Source organism: Lichtheimia ornata (genome assembly GCF_029851405.1).
Source record: "Lichtheimia ornata isolate CBS 291.66 chromosome Unknown scaffold00038, whole genome shotgun sequence".
NCBI lineage: Eukaryota > Fungi > Mucoromycota > Mucoromycetes > Mucorales > Lichtheimiaceae > Lichtheimia > Lichtheimia ornata.
Window position 1 is genome coordinate 170,220 of NW_026695358.1, and position 12,250 is coordinate 182,469.

The following is a 12,250-nucleotide window of genomic DNA, read 5'->3' on the forward strand; positions in this document are numbered from 1 at the left end:
TGGCTCTAGATGACACTGAAGAACCAAAAAGAAGCATCAGTGTCTCGTGTCACGCGACATTGGTAAAAAGGGAGTTTACGTCATGGATGGTTTTATGAGATTGTTGGGTTATTCCACAAATTCTCTCATTTCACAGCCAATCATGAATCTCCTGATTTCAAATCATGCAATTCGATTGATTCCACTTGATTCACCCGCATGTTAGAATGGTTCTTCCTGCCCCCATTATGCACTTGAAACCTTCACCCATCCTCCACCCGTACATTAACACACATGTCACATTTTCCACTCCAAAAGATAACAATCCAAAGCCCATAATACTGCGTATATTATAATTCTTCAACCATCTCCTCATCCTCCTCCTTCTTTTGCTGCTGTTGTACATTCTTGTCATCGATATCTTTCCCATCTGTCCTATGTAATACTACTTGTTTGCTCTTTGCGACGAGTACTGGTAGGTCATTGCTCCATTGATCAAGTTTGCTGGCATATTTGTCGATAGCATTCTGCTTCAATTCAATATCTCGTTTCAAGAGTGATATCGACTACATATCATATGGATGTTAACGACACTTGAAATACCATCCACAGTGACATGAACCACTTACTTCATTTACTGCAAGCTTTCTATCCCCTAATGAACGTAGCCGAACATCTTTGAGTTGTCTTTCCAATGCCATGGCGGTCGTCTTTAGCTCGTCGGTATATGTTTCGAGGGCTGTGTTTTCACGTCAATGGTCAAGCACAAGGAATGGGTACAAACAAGGTCCTTACATTTGGGCTCTTCATCTTGTTTCGGCTGCTGTGGCTCTATCAGGATACGTTCGAGACAACCATGAACTTGGGAGGATAACTGATTGACCAACTCGTTCAAGTCAATGTCGTGGTCGGGTTTCATTGCGTTGACAGGTTTGAAAATAGAGGCGGACAAGCAAAAGTTTACTCTGGGAAGGACTTGATGAAAAGGACACGCTCTACACCATCCTTTTTCTCCACTCATTGTCCCTTAATATGGATAGCAGCAGCGATCACATCCATGACGACTAAACACCATAAGCTGTATCATTTGTATTGGAGCTCTGATTTGGTATCAACCAGGATTATCTGTTGGATCGATCATGTTCAAGGATGACTATGAATCAAAGGCGTTCTCAGATACTGTGTATATATAATTTCCTTTTATTGATGTAGAAATCGCTTTCATTTATCTCGTCTTATCCATCATTCTTAAATAAGAATCATATCCTTCGTGTTGTGATCAGCTATAGAATAAAGAATGAAAGAGAGAAGAATACTTTTATAAGAGAAGCTACTTCGTATCAAGTTATGAGACTAGTTGATGCTAATGTTTAGCCCATAATGATGATGGTTTCCAGACGTCACCATGAGGAGGGTCATTACACTCACTACAAGTCGGGGTGTGATTTTGACAGTGAAGGGTGGAGCACAGGCCATGTTGCATTTCCTATCAGGTACATGATGAATCATTACTCGAAGTTTTTATAGACAACCATAATACCTTTATGAGAACAAAAATAATCACTGCATTAGAAAGTACCTGCTGGGAACTTTTTAGGTCTCGGACCTCGATTCTAGAGTTTTTCCTTTATAGAGTGTGGTAGCTATGCAGCTTTGACGCGCTCATTTGCACCCCAACAGCCCTCCTTTAATAAATAAAGTACACTTTCGAGACGTACGTACCATTCTACACGTAAAAAGACACAATGCCACGCCATGTATCAAGGGAAATAAAGAAGAGTGGTAACCTGCACTATGGTTGCTATGATTCTTTGACGCGCCCGTTTGCTTCCAAATCACACTGTTTATTTAAATAAACTATTGTATCGAGATCTACGGACGATTCTACCCGTAAATCGACTTGGTAACGCGCCATTTGCAAAGTGAGATCGAGTGGGCGTGAAATGTGGGCGGGGTGTTTTAAGTTGACTTTGTCGCCATGGCAATAGGTTTCCTCCTCTTTCTGCAATGCCTCCTCAAGTTCATCAAGAACCGGCTCGCTTCTTTCCTCTTGTGCTCGTGCTCGCCGCATTGAAATGGAACGTTTTCGAACAAGTACATTTCATGTGGGTGATGCCAATTGCCTTCTTTCTCGGTGTCGTTATTCCTTTGGTTCGGTGGGGGCTTTCGCGTCCCAACAATCGGTTGACTTCAGTCCCGATTGCTAGCAATGCTGACTGCTCGGCCGGCGTGCCGTTGCGGGCGGCTCGAGAGGTAAGTGAGGAATCGACACAGGTGCCTACTAGCCCTGTTGTCTTGGCTAATCGTCAACCCTGGGTAGCTCCAGTGGTTCCATGCAAGGCGCAAGCCTGCGAGTATCCTGGTATGTTGTTTTCTACACGACCAGTAGCACAAGTGACCCGTCATCATGGCAACATGTCGGCCTTGGAGGGTGATGCTGTTATCAACACATCATCAGCTGTGGATCTTTTCAAACCATCCAAGCAAGTTTCAAGCACACGGTCACCACCAAAGTTGCTACAGGGAATGGCTATGCATAAAGCCATGCAGCACGTGTACGGCTTACCGGCACAGAAGTCTACTACTACTACGACAAGAACATCATTGGCATCATCATCATCACCACCTGCATCTGAATCATTGGCATCATCATCATCAGCATTGGCATCATCATCATCATCTGCATCTGCATTGACATCATCATCATCTGCATCATCATCATCTTTAGACGAGCTTTGTAAGTATACTTTATGGAAGGATCGTGATTTCAACAATACATGGACGCTAACTGATTTACTTTTTATAGGTGAAGCTCTTAGCAAGCTCGACATCTATGAGCCAGACACGGATGTACCAGATGCCCCTCCTGGTACTCCTGAACATTTACGAGAGATCGTAGAGAATGGTAAGTGGATTACATCTTGGACTTGATACCAAATGGCATGATTTCTTATTATTCTCTTTTTTTTATAGAGGACGCAGGTGCCTCAGAGCAAGCACAAGTCGTTGAAGACATGCAAGATACCATCATGGCATCACCATCTCCATCGCCACCATCATTGCCATTGCCACAACAACAACAAGAACCACCGATTCTATATACCCAAGTGATGCCACAGCCAACCATCACCATCCATCCGGAGGCCACACCGGAAGTAGTAGTAGCAGCAGTAGTCGCAGCAGCAGCAGCATCAGCACCAGCGACATCAGCAATACCTGTTGCATCCAGCACAGGTAGCAGCAATAACCGATCACGGTTAGAGATCCGAAGGTCCGTTATACGGCCTCGAAGTCGCCATCGATGGCAACGACAAAGTGGGAAGCCACCACCACCACTTCGCCTTCGATGGCAGAGAACAAGTGGGATCCCACCACCCCCACTTTCAAGACCGCCACCATCACCACCAAGGCCACCACCCTTAATATCACCATCACCGCCACCTCCATCACCACCAAGGCCACCTCCATCACCACCAAGGCCACCTCCATTAATACCGCCACCACAACCACCAACACCACCCGCCACCACATCCTCAGCCATGGCAGGCGAGGAAAGACCAAGGCCAATAGCATGTCCCACAAGACGCTTACAACGGCCATCATCATCATCATCATTACCAGCATCATCATCATCTTATGTACCACCACCATTACCATTACCAATACCATCATCATCATCACCATCACCATCATCATGCACATTGCCTTTTTCGGAAGCAGAGTTTGCACCACCATCATCATGTAAGTACGCTTACTCATTGGGATGAATGACTTTGTATGATACTAACTTTTATTAATGCTTTAGTATTGGACGACGACGATACCCTTGCAGAGATCTGGGGCACCGATTTTCTCGGTACCTCAGATGAAGTAGTCTTCGATGAAGACGCATAGTAAGTTACATACAATAGGTGTCATGGCTTTTATCACTCACTCACATGCATATTGTATATAGGTGTCCAAAGAGTTTCTCAGCAAGAATTGCGAGATAGATTGGTGGATGGAAAACCCCAGCCCGGATTCAGGCGTGCGTCTCAGCTATGCCAGTTGCTTGCACATACGGAAGGATCGGCATGAAGGTATCCCGACGGGAGTTTCTTACACGTCAACGTCTATCACTTTAGGGGCGTTGCCATGGCGACCACGTACGGTTCCAGGAATCCCTTGTTCCCTTGCTACGATTAAGTCACAAAGCATTTGCGGTGTCTTTCTTCTCCTCGTGGATCAAGAGCCAAAGGGCGATTCACTCATCATCATCATGTTACCCATTGGGGTATGGGATTGGACTTGAAAAGGCAAGTTAAAATCAGTGACATTGCTTCTTGGATATCATTTATGCTAATCATCTATTGTCTTTTATTGTGGGGGTGGGTCATGGTGTATGCCGTGATACATCCCTACATAGTTTGACCGCCCTTTCATTTTTTGGATGATGGTGTTTGGGCACAAGCGGTAATCATCTTTGAAGTGGGTACTTGGAAAAAAACAGAAAACATCAAGACATCGACTTGCACGGGCATCGTAGTTTGGGACTGGGGACCTGGAATGGTACGTGGTCGTCATGGTTAACGTTCTTGAAGTGGTAGGCGTTGCGTGTAGGATTCTCTCGAAGGGTGTAAATCCTGCATGTTTGATTCCTTCATTTTATAGATGCACTGGTGTACTGGGATGTCACGTTCTGTTTCTGGTGCTGTGGGTTCTTCCTGAAACCAGAGTGAGGGCTCTTGCTCTCTTTGGGGAGTAGAGTTCTCTTTTCTTTTTATCGGTGGTGCAGCCGATGTGGATGACAAGGACTATCAATGTGGGACAAGCTTCTCTATTACCATGAGACCTCTCTTCATTGTATTGGTGGCGGATGACAAGACTATCAATTTGGCCCAAGTCCTCTCCATTTTAATGGGGGTGGAACGATGCGGATGACAAGATTATCAATTTGGATCAAGTCCTCTATTCATTTTATTGGTGGTGAAGCCGATGCGGATGACAAGATTATCAATTTGGAACAAGTCCTTCATTTTATTGGTGGTGAAACCGATGCGGATGACAAGATTATCATTTGGCACAAGTCCTTTCTTCGCTATATTGGTGGTGAAGCCGATGCGGATGACAAACCTCTCTATTGCCATGAGACCTCTCTTCATTACATTGGTGGCGGATGACAAGCCTCTCTATTGCCATGAGACCTCCCTTCATTATATCGGTGGTGGAGCCGATGCGGGTGACAAGATTATCAATTTGGCCCAAGTCCTCTTCATTTTATTGGTGGTGGAGCCGATGCGGATGACAAGATTATCATTTGGCACAAGTTCTTCGTTATATTGGTGGTGAAGCCGATGCGGATGACAAGACTATCAACTTGGCACGGGTCCTCCTTTTGAACCTATTCATGAATCAATCCACTCTTGGGTGCAATTCGCATGAGCACAATTTGGCGGCAATTGGTCTTACCAAGGAATATCATACAAAGCAATCACACGAATGCAATGAGAGGCACGACTTTGGAAGAGGCATTGTCATTGGAGGAGCTCTATGCTGGAAACAATCATCACAAGCATCGAGCAATTATCACAGCTATCAAGCTACACCTGACATCGGTCACCACCACCATGCCAAGAACGCAATCCTATCATACAACAAAATCAAAAGCAAATGGTATGTGAGTGATCAAGTAGTATCTTCTATACTTGAAACTAACCAGCCTTTGTCCCATAGCAGTATCACAAAAAAGCACGTCAGCAAAAAAAGGCAGCAGCCATATCATACGAACAACAACGGTCCTCGATCTTCCTGCGACAAAGCAAGTTCAATCATACAGAGAAAGGCTCTCTCAATGGAGCAGACCACAATATCATTGTCATGTAATTATTGTATCGTTGCAAGCATCGTTGAAAGAAGGTTTACTTATGATGGTTATCTATAGGCACACTGACTAGTTTGGTGAAAGCATGCGTAAGACCTCAAGTAAAAGGGCGAAAAGAGTCTGGCGAAGGAGTTGGGCTTCATGTAAGACCCTGAGGGCGAAAAGAGTCTGGCGAAGGAGTTGGACTTCATGTAAGACCCTGAGGCGAAAAACAAGTCTGGCGAGGGAGTTGGACTTCAATCAATGATACAGCAATTACAGAGAGCTTGATCACGTACGTATATCAATGCATTACATTTAAGCGATATCTAACTTTGATGACTTTATTAGAAAACACGTCTCAATATCAAACACAAGCCGAAAAGCAAAAGCAAAAAACAAGAAGAGCTTTGAGCGGGAAGACGAGGTACCACATTGAATAACATAGATACTATGCATATAGAAATCAAATCTATCATTAGCTGAACGTGCAATAAACATAATCAAGAAAGGACAAGTTGCAGTGGGTAATGTTAATCGGGGATCTCGTTTGAAACGCATAAAGATCATGCTTGCCAAGGACTCGCTTCTCTCTTACTTTTGGTACCAATAAGTAAACGACGCCATAATCCAAGTCCATAATTAAGATCGACTATTAGCTTCATGCTTTAACAATGGGTAGTGTGGCCTTTCTAACTACGTCCAATGACACGAGCGAACAATGCAACGGCAGCGTACGACGACTTCTTCTTGAAGCGAATAAAGACTATTGACAAGCAGCAACGAACCAATCACCATGGCAACGGTGGATGAGGTAATAAGAATATACTCAACGGGCACTTTCTCCATACCAACCAAACAAACTCTATTGTCATGTGGATCAAGTTATTGCCAGGGAGGTGTCCATGCAAAGGCTGCATCAAGTTGATAGGCGTGTGTTTCACGTGATTCTATGCGACAGTGTCGGACAGCTCAACCTACTTAATCCACTCCTTGTCTCTTCTCCCCCATTCGCAACTGTTGCCCCATTCAAGTACAACTGCCACCTGCGAACGATTATCCTGCTTCAACCAAATGTCAATCCTACAATTGTCTTGATCCGAAAGCCATTGACTGAATGGCGAGTTCATGGCGTGTACACAGCGTTCTTGTCACTCTTCTACAACACACGAGTCTCTTGCCACAACACACGCTCTTGCACTCTTCTTTGCCACAACCAATCGTAACAGCGTTCACAACCTTGTCAGTCTACTACAACACGCGCTCTTGGAGTCTCCTCTACACGACCAAACGTAACAGCAGGTGCTATTAGCAAGGTCTTTATTCCATTGTCTCAAGTTACTTGCAGCAACGTGATTGATACATACGATTACAATGGATGGGATGCCATATCAGCTATCAAGTACACCGTAATACAAGCAATCTTCACCAGTTAAGCTGCGATGGAAAAGAAGCATATCAGCAAGCGATTACATGGCTCGTTTCAATCAACATTTTGATTTGCAATGGTTATGGATAGATGGATGCAATCAAGTGCAGTGATGCGAAATCTTGGAATGCTGCTTTGGTTACTTGGTACGTTGTTATCAGGAAGGAAGGATCATGTTACGTGGATCAGGCTGAGGATGATGATGGATTGATGAGAGGGCTTATATCTTTGAACGAAGGGTTCATTGTCGTGGATGATCTTGGATTACTCGAGTCAATGTACGCACATGGACGAAGGATGTTTATGACGGCAACAATCACGAATACAACAACACAATTATCCCTATCTCCATTATGTGATTCACCCGTATCGTATTCAGTTTGCAACACTGCTCCTCTATCATGTTCACTTTATAAACATTCACACTACCGTATGCTATTCTTCAACTTTTTTAATCGAATGGAATTGGATTCAACGTAATGCTTAGAAGGGGATTGTGCTATCAGCTCATATGTGTAAGATGTGGATCGCTTGGCTGGTTTTTGGATTGAAAGGGGTAATGGAAACTTGAATACGGGAAAGCGAGATTGGATCGTTTACAATAATGTAGTGAGATGTTTTTGTTCTTTCTCCCACTGTGTATTACATTCGTTAAAGCTTCCTAGTTCACATGCTGAGTATCGTAGACGAAAGGTAGTGGCAATTCTCAGGAACGCTTGTATTGCAAGAATAAGCAATTCGAGTGTGATGATGCCCAACATGGTGCTTGTTACAGAAGCTTGGTTCATTGTATGCTTAATTTCATTGTTGTGTTCAAGCAAGAGTGAGCTGTGATACAGTGTGGCAGAAGTATATGAACGTGCTATACTTACCTATGACAACTTTCAGCTAAAGCTACCTTTTGCAACCTTATATAAGAACGAACCATTCTATACCCGCTGTCATAGACGGATCTTGCTATAGTAGGCGTATGGCATGATCCGCCTATATAACCCGGATGAAGCTCTTTTCATATTTACCATGGTATGGCTAATAGGCCAAAATGATAAGTGAATCCAAGAGTATATCTTGTATAATTGTATGAGAGTGGTAATGACGTTGCTTGTCTCAAGCTGTTGTTGATGATATTTGCTGTATGTCAGGTTTCCATGGCGATCATTATACAACAAGCATTTGGTCGCCACCACCAATATGTGTGAGACTATGTACACGATCACAACAATGCACTACGTACGTGATCCAGACGTTTTCGATAACGAAGTCATCCATAGCTGTGATGATCATGGTATAACTGTGGCCCCAACAATAAGTATCTAGGTAGCCCACAAAGACCATTTGGCATTGGGTTTTATTGTAAAAGCATTAGCTGCTATGGGAATTATATCAAAGGGGTTATCCTATTGCTCGGCAGCAGTACTTGATCCGGCTTATGGGTGCACAGGCACCAAGAACAATGGGGATCAGGTAAGCAAAGCGTAGGGTAGGGAATCCATGAGCTTGTACTGATCCATGTCCTCTTTTTTTATCGTATTCCCTTGTCTTCACGACGATCTCGATCTCTGTTCAGGAGATTAGGTTGGGAGATCGTGTGCTCATTGTGTCAAAGTAAGAGAAAAGATCGTCTTCAAGGAAGGCATACATGATCTTTACGCGTTGCAATCAACTTTATTACTTATTCCCCCAAGATAGAACGTTAACGTTGACCAGATACATAGATGCAAATGATCAACAGACATAGAGAATGACCCATAACAATACAGCATACAGTGTAAAGTACATACAGGGTTTTACTTTAGCATCCAAGAGGATGTTTAGTGCTCATACTAAAGAGCAAGTGGGTAGTCATTATGTGTTATTATCATTTGCTTTTGAATATTTTTGGAGGGGCGGCAAGCAGAACTTGTTGGTATAACGCAACACTCCAACAGCCTGAAGCCTTAACCCTCCTTATGGGAAAACCACCATCACTTCCGCGTAAGATCAGGTGGTAAAAAACCCTTCTTATCACTTAACCTCGATCCCCTTCCCGAAAAGAGAGAAAGAAGCGTACCGGGGAAACGAGAAAAAGGGCGCTGCTTTTATAGCCGAGAGGGGAACGCGTAATTATTTCAGACCCAGCGTGACTTTTTTACGGATACCGCAGCAGCGCGTTATACAGGCTAATTGCTGCCTAAAGATGCCGTTCTTTTTTGCACAAGTGGGCAAGTGGGGATGGGGAAATACAATTGTGTTGTCATGGCAATCATGCAGTTGACTCCTCCCTCTGTAACACGAATCCATGTAATCCCGATGCGGAGGGACGTGCACCGCGCATGTACTACTACACTAACCAGCAGCTGCTATGTCCGCCACACGTTATCCATACATACGGCTCCCCTGCACATTTCATATCACATTTATTGAATCAGAAGAAAGAGATAGATGAAGAAGTATGGAATAGTAATTATCTCCAATGTTTTATATCATGGATTGACCCCATATTCATACGTATTGTCGATGTGGCCTGCACCACCGAGCTTGTGAATGAATTACAAATGCAGAATCCAAAAGGGACTCAGCCTTGCTTCACCCTTCGCACCTTTGACACACGCGATGCCATGAGCAACAAAACCAGAGGACTGCCACCCATCAAAGACATACACAACACATACGAGCTTTGACAGTGATCAGCACCCTGTGATGCACAAAGGTACACTGCAGCAATGGTCGCCTTGAAAAGCTAGCTTCCTTTGATCGTCCACCCATTTTCCACATGACGGTTGTCGTCAAGGTCAAGATACATTATGCATCAACCAACTTGGCAACGACTGATGACGCTTACGAGGTATTGTTGATAGGCGAGGCTTGTTGAACGGGTGTACAGGAATATGCTTTTTCGCTCCAGCTAGTCTTCTCCACTACTATCATATTATCCCACCATTTGTAAGGATTATCTACAAGCAAAAATACAATGTTCATATGGTGTATCAAACGAAGAATACGTGAACGGTTTGATGGAAGGATTGTGGATGGAAAGTATGATGGATCAAAAGGGATCAGGCCTATTATTCCATGTGGATGATGATGAGTATACTATGCGGGATCATGTACTTGTTGGAAATGAGCATTGGATACTGGATATGATTGAGAATGTGCTGTTGGTCATCAAGGGCGTGTGCTGCATTCATGTTGACATCTGCAAAGGGAGGTACAATTATCAATACTCTTTGACAAGGCTCAGACTTGATTCATGCTATTCATCTATGATACCTCTTTTTATTGTTTGCACCTTCAAAAGTCCAAGTTGATGCGGGTATTAAAGGGGGAAAGAGGATAGTCTTTTTGGATCTCGTGAAACATAGCTCATGAATGCACCAGTCATTGATCCATTGTATCCAGCTCTCATTGTCACGGTCGTCATTGTGGTATTTGAACCTTTGTATTGTAAACATCTTAGTCTGAGAATGAAATGCGTCTCGCAGCTGCTTTATGCCTGGAGTATTGTTGTCAATGAGCATGAGGATATAACATACGACCAGCAATACTTCTTGGGAATACAACATCGGTATGTAAGGCAATAATGAGCAAAAGCAAACTTTAACTGGGTGTAAGTTCATCCCATCTCAGGCAGAACAAAGATAGATCCAACCATCCTCAACCTATGCACGTGATTAAATGGATCGAACCAACACATAGGCTCGTTACATACCAGCTTCCTTACCAATGACGATGCCATCGACTTTATGAAACACGCACTCACACAAACGCCTTATTTTGTGGTATATGAAGACACCAAATGATACATAGCAGATAGGATGTCTTTGTTGGATGATGGATTTTCGCACCTTGTTTATCTCAAATCGTGATTCATGCAACGACAATCAATCACAACTAGACTCTTTGTCAAGCCGTCCCATCAATCTATCATCTCATCACCATTCCCATCACTCTTTTGTCAGTTTTTGTGGTCACAGAAATACCCACGCCCACCGTGCACATATAAACCAGGGATGTTGTCGCCTACGATCATACTCCCATACGCCTCTTTTTCTTCCATCATACCGCTCTTCTGATTGTTAACACCTTCAAATCCCAAGTTGATGTGGGTATCATAATGGTTGATGCTCTTATTTTGTGATCGATCCATGGACTCATTTGTGATGGCCTTCAGTCTTCCATTGTTATCCTACTTTCATTATCATTGCTATCATTGTGATATTTAGCTCTTTTATTAAGGTAAAGCCTGATCATCTTGCTTGATGATGCACATGTTCACATTCCCTTTGATGTAGCTACCTCCTGCGATGCATATGCAAAGCTGGATGAGGTGGCATACCACAGCCCATTTGGAGGTGGTACTACGGCAAACGGCAGCTTCACTTGAGGATGAAAGAATGTCGTTCATCACAAGAGTTTGTAACCTACGGCATCCTAATCGCAGGTAAAGACGTGTACTTTATTCCACTTGCCATGTTTATCGCTAAGCTTTGAATATGAATGTTATTGCTAGGCACACATATGGAAATTACGGCAATGATCTTTGAGGACGGCACTTATATGTTGGCATTTTGAAAAGTTGTACGCTACCTACAATGACCAACACGTACAGCTTCACGAAATAGACGCTTGAGATCCTTGGAAGCTTGAAGGTAATTCAATTTGTCGCATCGCACAGTATGACAAGGGAGGATAATGACTGAACTTTGCTGTAGGATGCAATGGAAAAATCGTTGATGACCTACAAAGCAGATAGCCCTTACATTTTCCAAACATACAGAGACCTTTTACGACCCACATTGGCATTTATCAAATAAATCATGTACATTCATAGTGCCCAAAAGATTTATTCACTTGCTATGTATGGGTCATTCACCATATAACTACTACTATTATATGATACTGTCGAAGGAAGTAACCTTGTTGCGTTATTGGAAGATCATTTTCAAACAGTGTCATTCATTCCATTCATATTAATTACAGCTCTCTGGTATATCAACATGTTGGCAGACACTATCTTCTTGCCT

At 43.3% G+C, this 12,250-nt stretch overlaps 3 protein-coding genes across 3 annotated transcripts; 2 read left to right on the top strand and 1 right to left on the bottom strand.

Annotated features, from left to right (window-relative positions):
- Positions 1-329: 329 nt before the first annotated feature.
- O0I10_007700 (uncharacterized protein) lies at positions 330-898 on the bottom strand (the record flags this gene model as incomplete). Its single annotated transcript, XM_058487714.1, has 3 exons — positions 330-545; positions 609-718; positions 775-898. The coding sequence occupies 3 exons, from the start codon at positions 896-898 to the stop codon at positions 330-332; spliced, it is 450 nt and encodes a 149-aa protein (XP_058341536.1).
- Positions 899-2,394: 1,496 nt separating this feature from the next.
- Positions 2,395-3,873, top strand: O0I10_007701 (uncharacterized protein; the record flags this gene model as incomplete). Its single annotated transcript, XM_058487715.1, has 4 exons — positions 2,395-2,716; positions 2,786-2,884; positions 2,953-3,720; positions 3,785-3,873. 4 exons carry the CDS (start codon positions 2,395-2,397, stop codon positions 3,871-3,873), a joined length of 1,278 nt encoding a protein of 425 aa, XP_058341537.1.
- Positions 3,874-5,365: 1,492 nt separating this feature from the next.
- Positions 5,366-5,841, top strand: O0I10_007702 (uncharacterized protein; the record flags this gene model as incomplete). The annotated part of the gene is made up of 2 exons (XM_058487716.1): positions 5,366-5,635; positions 5,692-5,841. 2 exons carry the CDS (start codon positions 5,366-5,368, stop codon positions 5,839-5,841), a joined length of 420 nt encoding a protein of 139 aa, XP_058341538.1.
- Between the last annotated feature and the right edge of the window lie 6,409 nt (positions 5,842-12,250).